The 17,515-nt window shown below is 41.2% G+C and overlaps 1 protein-coding gene across 1 annotated transcript in view; it reads right to left on the bottom strand.

The window, feature by feature from the left end:
* Positions 1–105: 105 nt before the first annotated feature.
* Positions 106–17,515, bottom strand: part of ahr2 (aryl hydrocarbon receptor 2) — a 95,263-nt gene continuing 77,853 nt past the window's right edge. Inside the window, exons 3-11 of the mRNA XM_031735710.2 lie at positions 15,507–15,697; positions 15,337–15,426; positions 9,286–9,400; positions 8,945–9,084; positions 8,642–8,844; positions 8,441–8,550; positions 8,135–8,276; positions 5,179–6,736; positions 106–3,507 (exon numbers count right to left, since the gene is read on the bottom strand). Coding sequence (XP_031591570.1) covers positions 3,421–3,507; positions 5,179–6,736; positions 8,135–8,276; positions 8,441–8,550; positions 8,642–8,844; positions 8,945–9,084; positions 9,286–9,400; positions 15,337–15,426; positions 15,507–15,697 — 2,636 coding nt within the window. The 3' untranslated portion in view covers positions 106–3,420. The remainder of the gene's footprint in view (positions 3,508–5,178; positions 6,737–8,134; positions 8,277–8,440; positions 8,551–8,641; positions 8,845–8,944; positions 9,085–9,285; positions 9,401–15,336; positions 15,427–15,506; positions 15,698–17,515) is intronic.

Genomic DNA, 17,515 nt, shown 5'->3' with positions numbered 1-17,515 from the left:
AATATGTATTTATGAATCGCAATCCACTGTTTTATTTTTAATCCCAAATTTTCTAAAGGAGGTTTAGAAAAACTTTTCACAAAAAATTAAAATAAAATAAAGCCATTGCAGTGATCAGATCACATTTATTTTTTTTGGTGAGCATGTAAAGAGTCAAACACTCATACACAATTAAAGCCAAATATTGATGGCAAATCCACAAGATATAATAAAAAAAACATCATAACAGGAGGTTACATACATATATGCTGTGCAGAAAATGTACAAAAAATGATAAGCGTGGGTCATGTTAAGGCAATACAATATTAAAATACACAATATATGACAATACATACTTTGGGGAAAAAAAAGCATAAAAGGACAAATATATATATTTATATACAGTTACACAAAGATACTGCATTTGGAGTCTTGGCCTCCGACGGACTGAAAATGAAAGTAGAGTAAAAGTACAAAGTGAGTATAATGTAGATAAAGCAACACGAGATATTTATATTTCCACTGAGAGAATACTTTGTGAAAAAAAGCTCTGATTAAAAGAAGAGGAGGAGAAGAAGCAGAAGTGCTGTGAAGAACTATTTCTGTACTGAATCTCCATCTCCACCCGTGAGTGCTGATACTTAGTTTTGCTTTCATGGTTTTTGGTGAAACTGCTGCAAAAGTTCACAACGACATTTACACAGGCATAAACTTGGAGCTGCACGAGGTCAAATTCTGGTGCTTTAGATCAAGCTGTAAAAAACTAAAAAACACTTTCAGATAACTAGCGCCTGACCGATATAGGATTTTTAAGAACGGTACCAATACCAATATTGGTAATCTAAAACTCCAATATTATGATATACTAGCAGATTTTTTTTTTTCTTTCAGACACATGAAACATCAAGAGATTTTCCTAACATTATTATGTGTAGTTATTCACTTATTCTCTGACTAACTGTTGTTTTGTGGGGTTCCATACATGTATTGTAGTGCGTGGGGCTGGACAGTGCTAACATGTTAACGCGCTAACGCGGGGCGATCCGCGTTAACTCGCTAACGGAGATTTGCCGCGTTAATGCGGTTATGGCTTTAACGTCATTTTAACGAGATTAACCCTGACAGCACTAGTTTATAACCTTGATGCCACTGGTTTAGTCATGTGAACAAAAATTCACAGCTCAGAACGGGTTGCTTTGTTTCCTAAACTGTTTTAAACAGGCAGTCAAAAAGAGGTCAATTTAAAAGACACTCTAAAGTGTGAATTCTTTTTTTCCATTTTTCTCTCATTTAAAATATACAATAGCTGCCTCTGAGTGTTTTACTTCTGTGTTTCAATGTTACTCCGATAGCAAGAAATGAGTAAAAGAAGCAGAAAAGACACAAAGGATAGAGGTTTGTTGTGGGTAACAAGAAATCTGGTTGTGAAAAACATCCTCAGCTTCAGTTTTTTTAAGATTTAGTTGTTTGGATTAAAAAAAATAACAATAAAAGTTTTAAACAAAATCTGAACTTTGACTCAGTTTAAGTTTTATTTTAATTTGTTTGATTTTATCATTAAAACATTTTGAAATAAACTTTAAATGACATAATTAAAAAACAACAACTAAGTACTAAAGTTGTCTAAATTGTTCTCAGTTTTTTGTCTAGCAATAGTAAGTCTTGGACTTCTCACTGTGCTTTGGCAAGTCAAACGATTTAAAGGAGTAGTGCAAAAAAAAAAAAGTATAATGATGGCTAAAGCTTCAGTCACACAGGCAAACAATGGTTGCTTGCAGTTGCTGGGTGAATCACTTGTGCCGAAAATCTCCTTGCAAGTGCGTTGGTCGCTAGCAGATTGTAGCAGTTGAAGCTCACTTGTCTGCAAACTATTTTAGTGGTAGTCAAACTGTAAAAACCAAAATTGGAATGCGCGTCGCACTCTTCACAGTTTCATAGAGAAGTTGGTGACTGTTTGCAGACTAGTCGGTGTCATCCATGGAAACAAAGGGTGACCGCAGCAATCTGCTAACAATCTAAACAACCACATAGAAGTGTTTTGTGATTGATTGCAACCTCGAGCACCGCTTGTTTGGAGAATGCACGTTTCTCCCTAGTGGCTGGAGGTTATCTGGGCCTGCGTGACTGAGTTAAGGCAAGGGCAACTTTGGTCTTCTAATTAATCTCTACTGACTGTCCCTTTCAAGTTCCTGTCAGTTTAAGGCACGATCTGCAAGTTTTTCCCCGGTACAATAAAAATAAAGCAACAACACAAAAGGAAAAGGAAGGAAAGAAAACTGGCTCAGTGACAAAGCTCTTAAAATATATCAACAAGCAGCTGTTTTCACTGAATTAAATCTTACATATGGTCTGTTAGTAGGATGATGCTGATGTCTGGTTGTGCGTTTCTTTTCTTTTTAAACTACAATAATTTTCTACCCTGTCTGCAAAGCAAATCTCCCTCACTGGGACAGTAAAGACTTGAAATGAACTGAATCAGGACGCCTGTTCAAAAGGACATAAAACAGCAATGTTTAAAAAAAAAAAAAAAGTTGGTATATGCTATCCTTCTGAGTGTTCAAATTAGCAAAGGTGTCGAAATTGTGTACGTTGCAGACGGCAGAGGATTGACAGGAGGTTGCCTCAGTGATGTTTCCTTTAACTTCCAGGTCCATCTGTCCCACGCAGAAACGTCCCATCCACACAGTAGGGGATTTTTTAAAAGAATAAAAAATAAAGGAGAAGGGAAATCATCTGCTTTTTATTACAACAAGGCAAAGCTAACCCAACCAGCCAGTCCTCATCTGTGGCGAAATATATAGTTGACCTTACTAATATAGTGACCTTCCTCTTAATTAATTGGCTTTTAAAGTGCAGTTGCTGGATAGCACCACCAGGTGGAGCCTCCTTCCTTTTTTTGCTTAGTTTCTGCCAGCTGTTGGAAAACCTGTTTTCAAAATTTGGGGCATTTTTTGTTTTAAAAACTCACTTCAAATATATTAAAACAATTTGAGTTGGTTGACTGGGTTTTGGTGGCTGAGGTCTGATTGGTTGGTCATGTCAGCTTCACCTACCTCTGTTAAAAAGCAGCGCCCTTTAACTTGTTTCCATCAGAGGGATCAACTCAGTCAGACTGGACTCATTTTGGTTCCCATACAAATCCAAATATTCCCACCAAGCAGTTGTTTTACATTGGTACAATCCAACCACATCCGAAAGAGGAATCCAAGCTTTTATCCTAATTTTTCATCCTGTTGAGCCACCCTGAACCAAACATGAACTCTAACAGCTTTCATCACTGTTTCGTCATAAGAGAAAGAAATGAAAAGAAACCAAAAAAGGGAGGGAGGGGTGTCTTTGATTGTCTTCTCGTCCATTTTCTGGCACTTTCTTGTTCTTCAGTCTTTTCCTTTCAGTCCAAGTTGAGATCCTCTGCCGTCCAGAAGTCACAGCGACTGATTCCTATTTGTTCTCTGAGTAGCACATGTTCCCATTGGGCAGCGAAGGGAAGGGGAAAACTCCGTTCCCGACGACTGGACGGTTGTTCATCTGTGTGAAGACAAACGACAAGTTAGAGGGACTAATTTCTTCAGACACCACAGAAAGGATGCAAATACAACCTACCAACACTAACTGATCCAACGGTTCGGCTAATAGTGGACATGTTTAAAATCCAGCTGAATTTAGTTTTTTAAACATAAAAAAACACAACTGTTTCTAGACCAAAATCACCCAGATATGAAAGGACTTTGAGTGCCACCGTATGCGGATGAAAAACACTGACATTACATTTCTAGCTGTGTCAAGAACACATCTGATTGACCCCTCTGTGAGCAATTATAAGCTATAGCAGATACACCAAAGTCTTGTGTATAAAAATGCATCACATAAGACAACAGTTATAGATTCTAAAGGAGAAAAGTATAGGACATTGTAATCAGAGGCTGCAAAGTTTTCCCCACCAGGGGGCAGTGTTTTACCAGAAAGTGTTACTGTAGTTGCCCCTGTGTTGAGAAACACACCACAAAGACGTGCTTGCTGAGTTAAGTGATGACTTTAAATTGGTCGTAAGTGTGAACATGAGTGTGAACAGCTGTTTGTGTCTTTCTGAGCGGGTGCCCCTCATCTCCCGCCCTGTGACAGCTGGGACTGGCTAAATTGTTAAAAAACTGTTTGAAAGGTCATCTCGTGCTGCAATTACATACGATGAGTTTGTGATAAAGACAAACTGACACAAACTGACACCAGGTGATGTGAACAGCGGTGAAACCACATTCACACAAGTTAAAATAATTCAACTTGTGACTCACAAAAACCCATCAGCTGACATTCGCCCGAGACCACCGACAATCGGACCTGGAGGCTAAGCTCACTGACACTGTGTGAGGGCTCCTGGAGCTAAATGCTTCAAGTTTTATTTGGAGAAAAGTGAGCAGACTGATACGTCTTCATGGTAAACTGCAAAAATATGATCTACAACGTCTTCATCAGTCGGTTGCCAGGGGTGAATATTTACAGGTCTCCATCTACACGTGTATCATGAGGGAGAACTTGGTGTGGACGCGCCATGAGATCCAACAGTAAACAACTATGAACTGCACATCTGTTGAATGATTAGTAGATGGCACATGTTAACTGGAACTCAACCCCCTTCATAACCCTGAAAACGCAGAGATAAACCAAAAACTAGCTGTCAAAGTTCCAAGTCCTGCTTCACAGTACAATCCTCCGATGTTAGGATTTGCTTACATTTGCACTTAATTTAAAATGGAAATGCATCTGAACACAAGACAGCATCTATGATCCAAATCCATCTGACTAGAGCCTGACCGATATATCAGTGGTGCCAATATATAGGCCGATATTAGCTGTTTGTAGATACACAGCATTTATAACCACTCATAATTGACATTTTTAAATGCAGACTAAAGAAGAGACGGGAGAAACACCCTTTAACTGAGTGATGACACTGATGTGATTTGGTGCTATATAAATAAAACTGAATTGGATTGAAACTGAATTATTATCTTAGTAAGGAAATCATAAATAATGCCCCACAACAAATGTTAGGGAAGTCTGTTTGTGTTTCGTGTGGCTGAAAGACAAAAAAGATACTGCCAGATTAATTGCCAAATATCGGCATCTGTGTCTGTATTAAAACCTCAAACCATTCAACTTCACAGCTCTACAAAGATTAATGTTGATGAACTGGCTCTTTACCTGCGTCTGCTCACTGAAGTTCAGATATTGCTTCTGCTGCCCCAGCAGGTCGTTCGGTTTCAGACCAGCGGACATCTGACAGGACAGCGACGCTTCATCCAAATTTGGGATCGAAGCCATTCCGGATACGGCTCTTCCTCCAGCCTGGTAAAAGCAGGAGGGATTGGAGGGAATCTGACTGGGGGCCGGGTTCAACCTCGGCTGACTGTGGTGCACGCCGTTCACAGGCAGTCCTGGGGCGGCATTTCTGTACATACAGCTTGTAGAAGCCGGCAGCCGCTCCAAGACCTGCTGAACAGGAAGTGGAGGATTAGAAGTCTCTGGAGTCGTGAACATCGGCTTGTTGAGAGAGCCGATGTCTGTGGGGTTCCTCTGGAAAGAGCCCATCTGCTGACCTGTGATCAGCTGCTGCTGCTGCGGCCACGCCTGCCTCTGACTGTTGCCGTTTGGCGTCTGTACAGGGAAGTGGCTCTGCATGCAGCTGAGTGATGAAGAGAAAACAGCCTCGTTTGAAATATTGGAGGCAAATGTTTCTCCACAGCTGTCTGCTTGGTGTGACACTGATTTGCTGCACTTGGTGCCCTGGAAGGTAAAGACATTATTTAACTGTCCTTTGTTTTGGTCCTGGAGGCCAAATGTTTGGTTGGCTGGGATCATGTGAAGAGGCACTGGGTTGGTTGAAGGCTGCCTGAGCGGGAACGCTCCGAGGTTGTTGTCTATCCTGCTGGCTTGTAGCTGACTTTGTGTTTGAGGAAAGCTGTTTGGCAGGACGTTGTTAAAGGTCAGTCCATTGGGCCCAGAAGAATTGGGCTGAGGAAAGTCCATGTGGCTCAGTTTCATCGTCCCCTGGACTGCCGTCATCTGCACTCCGTTGGGTATCAGCTGGGTCTGCGTCTCGAGAGCCCAGTCAAAGTTCAGCTCCCCGCCTCGATCTGGTTCCTGGTTTTGAAGTGGGTCCAAACCAGAGAGGCAGGCTGGGATGCCGTCAGTCTGTTGCGGCAGGTCGAGCTCGACATCCTTCTGCAGCTGCTCCTCCACGTAAGACAGGATGTCGTTGTTGAGAATGTCGCTGAGGTCGTCGTTGAACCCACCGTGGCAGTTCATCTGCAACAGCGTGCTCTCCCAGCTCTTGAGCTCATCGGGCTCAACGTGCAGGCTTTCGATGAGCTCACCGTCCCCAAAGATCAGCTGCAGGGACTCCATGATTTCCTGAACAGTGGCTTCCGCTTTCACTACGTTTCCCACTGCCGGGCTGGGCTCCGTGTCTCCGGGGACATTGAGTGTAGCGTTGGTGTCCTTGAAGACCATGTCGTTGAGGTTGCTGAGGGTGTTGGCACTGTTCTGATCGCAGTACAGCGAATGGTCCTGATTCAGCATGCAGCCCAGCAAGGAGTCGCGGCTGATGGCGTCACTGTCAAACTTCCCCTGCTTGGGGGCGGAGCACGGGTCACGGGGCTCAATGTTGGGGGTGACATCATACAACAGCGCCTCTCCTGTGGCAAAGTTAAATGGCACCTGCAGCCGTCTGAGGCGAAGCTGCTCTTCTCCTTCTTCATTTCTGCAGGTGAACACATGAGTGAGTTTTTCACTGGGTCCAAAACAAGCTTTCCATTTACTGAGCCAAACACCTCTGTCTTTATGAGAGTGAGGAAACAAGACAGGAAATAAGGAGAGGAAACATGAAGGATTCAGGGGAAGAAGAGAAACTGAGGACAGGAGAGGAAAAATTAAGGAAAGGAGGAGAGATAACAAAGGGAATACATAGAGAGGAACTAAGAGAAGACCAAGGACACAGGGAAATTAGATCAGATGAGAGGGAAGGAAACAAAGGAGAGGAAATAATGAAAGTAACAAGAACAGGAAAAGAAATAACAAAGGAAACAAAAAGAGCAAAGGAAATAATGAAAGAAACCACAAGATGAAACAAGAGTAAAAAAATAGTGGAGACCAGAAATGAAGCAGAGGAAACAAGGAAAGAAGGACAGGAAAACAAACAATGTAAACAAAGACGAGAAACAAGGAAATGTGAGGAAAACAAACAAACAAAGGAAATGAAGAGAGGAGTGGAAGCAGTGAAGGAAATAGGAAGAGGAGAAGAAACAAAATAGGAAACAGGGGTCAAAAAGACATAATGACAGGAAATAAGAGGAAAAACCAAGAGAGGGAAGGAAACAATCAAAGAAACCACAAGATGAAACAAGGAAAAAAACACAAACAGTAGATACGAGAATGGAGAAGAGAAAACAAAGTAAACAAGGACAGGAAAAAAATATGTAAACAAAGATAAGTAACAAGCAAATGGGAGAAAAAACAACGGAAATGAGGAGAGGAGTGGAAACAGTGAAAGAGTTAAGAAGAGGAGAGAAAATAAAGTACGCAACAAGGAGATGAAACAAGAGAAAATCAAACACTAGAAAGAAGATTAAATGACAGGAAGCAAGGGAAGCAAAGACAGTAAACAAGGAGAACAAACAAGAAAATAAGGGAAAAAACAAAGGAAACGACGAGAGGAGTGGGAGCAATTAGGAAAATAACAAGAGGAGAGGGAACAAAGTTGGAAACAAGGACAAGAGAGGAAATAATGAAGGGAACAAGAAGAGGAGAAGAAATGATGAACAAAACAAGGGGAGGAAAGATTAAGGACACAAGAAAAAGGGAAGAATTAAGAGAAAAGGTCAGAAACAGAGGAAAGGGAGGAAACAATAAAGGAACCAAGTAGCGAAAGCACAAAGTACACAATGAGGGGATGAAACAAGAAGTGAAAAAACGCAGAGAGGAAAGGAAACAAGGAACAAGGGAAAGGAACCAACAGGAAGAGTTGAACCAAAAAATAAAAGTGAACTAAAAGAAAGAAAGCAAAGCAAACTGATTGAGCAGCAGCAGATAAACATCAGACTGCGGCTTTAATAAATTCTTCTTCATGTTCCTGCTGGAGGAAACAAGTCTGCAGACTTACGTCAAAGCTCTCTGCTGGGCCACGATGAACTCGGGTTTCCCGTTTTTTATGATGAGCCGGGCATTAGCCTGGACCCAGACCCACCGGCCGGCCTTGGTCAGCAGCCTGAAGATGGTTATGCCACTCTCTCCGGTTTTCATCACTGCAAGAAGACGTGTCATTTTTAGATTTTGCTGCACAGCAGCTGGCAGATAGGAACAGATTTCTGGGGTTATGGAACCCAAGTGATGCACACAGAATTTAAAACCGGTCGTGCCTATTTTGGCATTTTTCGCCTTTGTAAACCGAGCGGAGCTTCCGACTTACTTCTGACATGGTTTTCTGCGCAGTACAACATGTCGGCAGCATGGATGAAGTTGTAGCCCGAGCCTTTCCTACTGATCTCTATCTCGGAGTAGCCCAGAACCAGCTTCGCTCTGTGGACGAAAGACACGCCAGACTTCACTTGAGCGCCACAGCTTCATTCAGACGTTCAGCGAGAGATTCAAACAGCTCTCTGTGCCTTACCTGGCGTCGACGCCTATGGGTGTGAAGTCCATCTTGTGTTTGGTCTGGAACATGAGTGTCTTGGTGCGGATCTCCAGGATGGATGGCTGCTGCATCGGTGTTGCGATGGCAAACAGAGCAAGCTGCGGAGGAACCAGCGACCCGTCCTCCGACACGCGGTTCTGACCGTGGACAAACTTGAGGCGGCCGCGGAAGTTCAAAGCCTAAAGACAAGCACACAGTTTTAAGAATAAAGACCTCCCTTTAGGCCAGGAACATCTTGTGGATCCCGGCGCGGTGAGGCGTGTTGGTGTGTGTGTTTACCAGGAAGCCGGACGAGTTGTCGAGCAGGCAGCGCAGGCGGCAGCAGAAGTTCCTCTCCAGGAAGGACGAGTTCTCTGGAGGGACGACATGCGGGTCGTAGCTCACTATGTTACTGCTGATCTCAGGGTTGCTCTGGTCACCTGCAGCGAAAGAAAACATTCATCTTTAGATTATTACACGAAGCAATAAGATGCAAAAGAATTAAAACGAGCACCGCAGAGACACAAAATCACACTGGAAAATGTAGACTGCAGCAGCAAAGAGACGTGGCCATGTTTCCGTCTCTTCCTCTGCAGGTCACCTGGACAGGTGTGATCACTGTGAAGTGTGGGCAGACTTACTGGGGCCGTCGGCGCCCTCTGTGTTTGGGTTGAGAGAGAAGTGGAGCTGCTGTCTGAAGAAAGCTCGGTCGTCTGTGTGGATCAGCTCAAACACGCTCTGATGGACGACGTCCGACTGGAAGCAGGAAGCAGAAACATATTTTTAACGACATGACACAAGCGGTTGCTTTTCACGTCTAGTGCTTTGTCTTTTTTAACCTTTTAAAATATTTTCAGTTAAGCTTATTTCTTCATTTTATCATCATCGTACAATCCATCATCTTTCTTCTTGGTCCACTGTCCTATTTCTCCTTTGCTTGTTCCATCTGGTTTTACTACAGTGCTTTTATGTCTTTGATTTTTTTCACTTTGCTTGTTTTGTTTATTTTTTCCACTCACTTTACATCATTTTATAATATTTTTGTAGTTGCTTTGTGTCTTCTTTACTAGTTTCAACCACTTCCTTTATGATTTCACATCACTGTGAGAACAGTTTTACTACTTTATCTCGTTGAAGTCTCTTTTCTTCTTCTTTGGTTGGTTTTGTAGTTGGTTTGTGTCTTTTTGTTTATCTCTTTTGCATGAATTTATGTTTATTTTTATGTTTTTCTGTTCTCTCATTAAACAACAAAAACAATTTGTTTGTAAAAGAAATTATGATATTATGAAATGTTAAAATGCAAATGCAATGCAGGTAAAATCACCATGGAAAAAAACACCAGAAAGATAATCAAAAACTCTTAATTTCTTTAAGTAGTCTTCAGGAATAGTTCTCCAGGCTTCTTGATGGACATTCAAACCTCTTCTTTTGGATGTTTTTTGCCTCTGACTTCTGCTTTCAGGAAGTCTGGATAAACTATTGCTCAAGGCCACCTTAAAAAACAGTCTGACTTCTTGGAAGCAAAACAGAAAGAAAAGAAGGGTGGTGCAATATTTTTGCACAGTACATATTTACATTTGACTGAAAATATTTCTCCCATAGGATGAAGTTACCATAAGTTAAAGTTACCTAAAAAAAAAAAAAAGTCCTCAACCCTGTTTTGTTAATACAACACAGGAAAATGACCCTCACATGTCTTAAATAAAGGTGTGAAACAACAAGCGATGCAAAACCGCAATAACATTAAAATCAACTTATGAAAAGACTCTTAATCACATCGTAAAAGTACCTCCAGTAGTGTGGAGGAAATTTAGACACTTCTTCTGTGTAAATGTGTTTGCGTGCTTAGCTGACTAAATACACTTAAACAACCACCCAAAGCTAGTTTGAAACTTGTTAAAACCTTTCTAAATTAAATGCATACACCTGATTTGAATTTATAAATAGTGATATTGACATTTTATTCCCATAACCAACCAAATCCTGTACTTTTTGTACAGTGTGACTTATTACATTACCATTGTGGCTACTGTGAGACAGAAAGCAGAGGTGGGCTTGCCTTTATTTTAAAGCTTTTTGAGTAAATGTAAACAATGTTGACCTCCATGCTGGTTTTCGTAAGCATCAGGCTCACAAACTGCACTAACAAAAGGTGTAAAGGACGTCACTTTCTTTCTGAGCATGACAAATATTAAATAATGGTTCCACAGACTCGGTCCTACGCCTTCCCACGTTTCCAGTGTTTGTCCTGCCGAGGTGCGTTCAAGAGCGATGATGCAGGTGTAAACACACATGGAGCGAATAATGCTCCCAGCAGTCAGAGCTGATGGACGGGGCTGGAAACAGAGGCGCTGTTGTTGTTGCTAAAGGAGCAAGGTGCTGAGAGAGCCACACCTCAGCAAACAAAGCCCAACACAAAACCCTCCTTTGTGAGCGACGCTGAAAAATGGCCTCGAACTTAGAATGAGGATTCGCTGTGCACAAAGCAGTCCTGAAGTGAGGATTTGTGGCTTTTTCTAGAGAAATACTCAGGCCCTTGATTTTTAGAGTAATCTACACATTTTCTTCACGTCTGTTTCCTCTTTTGTCTCCTCCATGACTGTACTCAGAGCTGCTCTATAAATACACTTTATAAAGTCATAAACAGTTGAAGCAGCTGGTGAGTTGGGGTTTTGAAAGTCACTGCAGCCTCCAGAACAAAACGTTTCCTGCCCTGATCTGCAGCCCCACTTCAGACCATGTCATGTGTGCATGTGAACGAGTGTTCAAATGTGTGTGTGTGTGTGTGTGTGAGGGCTGTTTACCACGTGCACTCTCTGCAGGCAACATTTTTTTAGGGTTTTTTTTTCTTTTGCTTGTGCTTTTTCTTCCCAGACTACAGACTACATCTTTAACCCCGGTTTAAACGGATGTGTTTATAAGTCAAGAGTTCACCGCTAACAAAGCAGTTCAGTTGTCATGCACGCACGCATACTCAAAGAAACAAACGCAGACACATGAGTCACACACAACTGCATTACTTAGTCATTCAAAATACCGAAACTCTAACATTTAAATCTTTCTTATGAAGTGATGAAGCAGCTTTTTTATTTTTCAAAAGTCACATTTTAAATGTTAATACTTGTGATGTAACTTTTAGGATGTACTGAAACAAGTCGGGTAAAAACCTGTAGTGCTGTTTGTCTAACTACAACAATGTCATGTCCGTACTGCTGAGTCGTGGCTTGTTTCTAAGGCTTGGTAACCATAGGGCCAGTTTACACACATTAACTAACTATACCCTGCCTGACCGTCCTGAGCCGTTCTAAATCTGAGAGCTTAGGTGGAGTACAGGGTTTAGTCAGACAAAAGCTGCTTCATTACAAAAAAAAGTCCACTTTAGACTCATGAAATCTCTATATATCAGCTGACCTGTAGGGTGTGCAGAAAAGGAGCACAAAACATTGCAACCTGCTGCAGTTATTTATTAAAGTCAAAGGAAAGAATCTGAATCACAACCAACTGTGGGTTTCTCCAAAATCCCAATTTAGATTAAGTGTTCGTGTGATCTATATGATCTATATATATATCTATATGAGCAAAGACAAAAAAACTTATAATGGTAAATGTTTTTATTTTATTGGAACCTAAAGCTGAGAAAAAGATTCACTGAAGCCTTGTCACTGGATTTTATGCCCAAATCTTAGGTGGAGTGCATGATTTATCCTGCTTTATTTAAAGAAGTGTGGTGTACCCACCAGTAATGTGTCTTTACTGCCTGCTGCTGATGTTAACGCCACTGAATTTCACTCGCTGAACAAGCAAAGTACAAAAAAAAACTAAATGTCAAAATGAGAAAAAGACTGACTTGAGACCAACTTAGAAGGTGGAGTCGTGTATTATAAACTGGTCAAGGCTGTGTGGGATCATGGAGGTTGAAGTAGCTGTTGTCTTTGAATGGATTCAAAAGGATTTAAGCGAGTCCAACGTATACGCTACGCCTAAAGTCTGTGTCAATGACTGCACTGCAGGACATGTAGAAGAACAGCAGAAGACATGATTCACAGCCAGACCCTGGCTGGTCCTGATACTGAATTGGACCAATCCATGCATGCCATGTGGGGCTGCAGGTATTTATTCAAGTCAAAGCAATACAAGTGACTGTGAACAAAATGCAAAATTGTTTGATTTACTCTGAAAATTGTAAAAATACTATTTTTGATCCTGCTACATCAATTTCAGATAGTCATGTAGAAGTGAAACATTTCAACATCTCTAAATGTGACTCCCTGATTGATTTTGAATCCTAAGTCAAATACTCCTTGTTAGGTTTTTTTTTTGGTGTTTTTGATCAGCTATTAAAAGTCAAAAGATTGTTCTAGGATTTACAAGCAGTCCTTGTTTGTGGGGAAAAAAGGAGGCAATAGATTGAAATCTGTGTGACCTGACTTTCACGGACAACAAATGTGAACTGAAACCCACTGCTTGTTAGATGAAAGGCTGAAAAAATGCGGCGGTGTACTGTTAAAGGATGTTTTTAAGAGGAACATCAGAGTTCAGGCGGTCACTGAAGTAGAAACAGGTTCTTGTGCAGTAAAAACTTATTTCTGCATGCAGGCTTCTCTTTTTACCAGCTGATTTTATCATTTCTGGAAACGGACCATTGTTGCTCCATAAAAGGAAAAACACGGCCCGCCTTCGGATTTAGTACATCCTTACTCTAAAATACAAAGACAAGTTATGTGCAAAGGCATAGCCTCACTGTCAGGCCTTTAGGTCGTTAAAAAACCCCTTCAATTTTAGAATCAGAATCGGTCGCAGTTCACAGGTTACTGGTTGGCTATATCCTCCTGAGCCCCAGCCTATTGAGAGATACTGTTTTTCCTGGGGTCTCAGGTGGACCAGTTTAAGTACACTGAGAATCCCAAGGAGACTCGCAAACTGTCATGTCAAGGATGATTTAATCTTATTTCACTGAAATACTTTGGAAGAAACAGTAATTCTTGTGAAAAGGGAAATGTGCCTGTAAAATGACAAATAGGTCCTTGATCTTGAGCACTGTATGGGTAATGACCCATTAAGTAATCACTAAACTAACTGTTGCTGGACGAGCAAACAACACATAGGTGGCAACTTTTAAAAGTTACACTTTCAACAGAGACTACTAGAACAACTGGACAATCCTGAGCATCTCGATATCACTTGTTATTTAATGCAAATATCCCTTTCTGGGATTTCATTACCTGGATGAGAATCAATTCATCAAGACATTAATACAAATGTATTTGTTCTTCTTGCTAGAATAAGATTTAATTTCAAAATAAACTCAAAATAAAGTCTCTTTAAAGTTTTAAAAGTGCAGCTTTTTATTCTAAAACTTGACTTTTTTTTCCCATGTTTGTCTTGTAAAAATAAATCAAACCTACACAGTGAAGGGTTACACAGGTTGAGGCCAGCTGAGACCAAATTGGAGCATATGTGCCCCAGGCTGCTAAAATGAGCAAGACACCTCTGGGCTACGGTTTGATTTTAGCTTGGCACACCAGTGTTATACTCTTGGCAATCATTACTGGCTTTGTGGTATTGATTTAAGAATGTTTGGGTTGTGCATGCTAACTGCCTACACCTCAAGTGTGCACAGAGGCATGCTGGGGTTGGCATAGGAGAGAATACCACTTCCTGTTAGCTCCTTTCATACTCTCCTGGTTGAAGTTACACACATTTTAGCTTTGATTCTTTGAATAAACAAAATCCGTGTTTATTTCTTGGTTTGTCATATAACAGTACCTATGATCCCCCCTTTATCAGCCACCAGCCTCAAGCAAGCAAGACTACTCAGCTTCTCCAGCTGCAGCTTGGTTGTTGTTGATGATTTCTTCGCTGGGGCTTAAATATTAAACATATTTGATTTTTCCTTTGTTCTGTGATTTTGAGTGTTGCCTGACGAGATGATCAGAAACTGAACCGTAAATGACACAAAGGTTGCTGGAAGTTTATCCAAAACATACATTTTCAGGTTGTTATTAAAATGAAAAACAGATTAGACCCCTTGTGAGAGATCTAGTTAAAAATCATCAAAATTTACTGCAAGAATTCCATTTTATTAAAAATTCTCATCATTATTGTGTGCACGTGTTTTTAAAGCTGTTTATTAAACCTCTGAGGTTGATGCCAAACCTAATCTTAGGCAACTGGAACATGAAATTTGTGTTTGTTGTTGTTACATTTTGGCAATGAGGGAACAGCAAAGCCTGCTTGGGATTCGCCAACATACAGGGTTGGGTAGGGATAGGGTTGAGAGGGTTAAAGGAGTTCTTACTTGGTATCTATTTTCTTCAGCTATGATTTCTATTCCTGACTTCCTGATGAGGAACTCTGTGTATAAACAGTTTTATGTTACTAAACTGTTACTGACCATCTGTTCATCATGTTTTTTTCCACCTGAAGTCTTGCATGATGGGTCATGGAAGGCGAAATTTCAAGCTAGATTAGTCCAAACAGTCGTTTTGTTGGTTTGCTGCCACTTTTCAGACTGTTTCAAAGCTTTTTTTCCAATGCTGCTAGGTGGAAATACATTTGAATTCTTCATGATAGATCCTAACACTTTTTCACATGCAAAAAAAATCAAATATTACTATAATATTTGACATTTTTATCCCACTTTTTATGTGGTGCAAGGATCTGAAGTACTGATCATAATTTTTCTTTTATACCTGATGGAAGCCGAGGAAGTCCTGAATGGTGGGGGACGTGTAGAAGACGTAGCCTTCAGCTGTCACCACCAACACGAAGCCGCTCAACGCCTGCAGATCGAAAACAAGCTTTACCATCTTCGTTCTATCAGAATGTCTGAAATGAGCCACAAGCACGTGTAAGGCGTTACCTGAAGCAGCAGTTCTCCCTCAGAGAAGTTCACCCCATCGATGGAGGTCACTGTGGAAGTCGTGAAGGAGGGGGCAGTGGAGGCTGCGGAGGATGGCTGCAGCGCCGAGCTCTGGCTGTTTCCTCCAAACATGATGCTCCGCTCGCTGGTGTAGCTGTTGGAGTTTTTGTTCTGGCCCGTCTTCATGGTGGCTGCAGGTGATGAAGATGAACAGTTAATTTGCTGAAGCTTTAAAACGGGTATGACATTTAAAACACCAACGAGGATTGCTTGGGGGGTAAAAAAAAAAAAAGGGGGAAAAAAAGACTATTTTGCTTTGTTGTTGGATTTATTTTCCACTTTTGATTTTGTTTGAACACAGAAGACCCCACAGGGCCAAACCGAATGCAGTTTGAGACGTGCTAAACAAATAAAAAGTGAGGTTATGCAAACATGACTCTGACCTCATCTTGAAACAGCTGGCTGTCTTATTACAAAACTGTCAAATTTCTCAAGAATCTCTGATGAAATATGAAGTGAGAAAAACACCAAAAGCGGAACATCACTGTCTCTTTCCATCAGGGTGGAGCTGCCTCCTGCTTCCTGTCATCTTACAACACCGTAACTCTGCTCTCCCTTCTCTTCCTCTTCCCTTTCTGGCACTTATCGATCGGCTTTTATCGCAAAGAAAAACAACAGAAAAAAATAACTGCCCCAAAGCAGCTTAGCACACCCCCTCAGGGAGGAAGCAGGTGGTTTTCGAAGACGGAAGTCGGTCTTAAAGGGCGATGGAGGGACTGAAGGAGTCTGGAGCGTTTTTACTACACTCGGTTGGCTTGTTGGTTTTTACTGTTTGTCTCGCATTGATATTGAGAGATGCATTTTACACTTCTGGGTATTTTTTCTTTTCTTCAGCCTTGGTGTTTTACCGTCACAGTATTTTGCTTTTCCTTGTCTTGTAGAGCTTGTTGTAAAGTTTTTTTAGGGTGGTCTTGTGTGTTTTTTTTCTCACAGGGCATAAAAAGTCTGTGCAAATTTGCTTTTATATAGAGCAGCACTAAAAAAAGCACAGTGATTTGACAGAATCAAGCACTGGAATGCCTTTAAAACTCCAAATTACTAAATCTTGAAGCTCTAAAAACATCCTTAGCTCCAACATGTCTACTCTAAACATCAAAAATTACTAATATCTCACAGGTTCAGCTTCTCGATTTGTTGTTATGATTCAAGTTTTAGATAGCAAATTGAAATTGTTTTGGTTGTGGGGGGGGAATACAGATTTAAACATGAAAAATGAGTCGATTAATCAAAAAAATAATAGTGGCAGCCTTCACTCTGTGCAGACTGCTGGTTTAGAGTACTGGCAATGCTTCTGTCCCAGCCCAAGCGCTGGGTTTTGAAATTCAATTCCTGGAGGCTTGCTCAGCCCCCGTCCATGTTAAAAGTCCAGGCTGAATGAGGATAACAGACGGAGCCACAAAATTACCCGTTGGCCTCGGCGTTTCCCCCCATGGACCGAATGCAGCGGGGAGGCAGCCATTTTGGACGACAGAGCTCATGTGAAGTGGTTGACGGAGGCCCTGGGAGCCGCCGGAGAGGCTTGGATCGATCTGGTTTTCTAAGAGCACGAGAGGAGTTGCGTTGCAGCCTCTTCTCCAACAAAACAATCATAAAGCCATTTCGTGTATAATTTAGAGATACTGGATAAAAACCCTCGGATTATAACTGCCTGAAAACAAAAATCACACAGAGCTTTTTTAGAAAAGAAACTCTTCCCTGCAATGATTATGTTTGACAAGCTCAAACTTCGCTCTGAAATGGGGCCTTTAGCAAAGTCTTCTAAATGATTAAAGGCACAAAACTACAGGCTGTGGAAAAAATGCAACTCTATTTTAAAGCATATCTGCTAAGGCTTTTATTTTTTCCTTTCACTCTGTTCCAATGTGGATTAAACATGGGAAAAGTTTTAAATAATAAAGTTAGTTTAAGTGCAAGAAGTCCTTAAGAGATGGTTTTTTTCTACTCTTGGA

This window comes from Oreochromis aureus, linkage group 23 (genome assembly GCF_013358895.1).
Source record: "Oreochromis aureus strain Israel breed Guangdong linkage group 23, ZZ_aureus, whole genome shotgun sequence".
In the NCBI taxonomy this organism is placed as follows: Eukaryota; Metazoa; Chordata; class Actinopteri; order Cichliformes; family Cichlidae; genus Oreochromis; species Oreochromis aureus.
The sequence above is the reverse complement of the archived record's forward strand: the minus strand, read 5'-3'. Positions and strand labels throughout refer to the sequence as shown.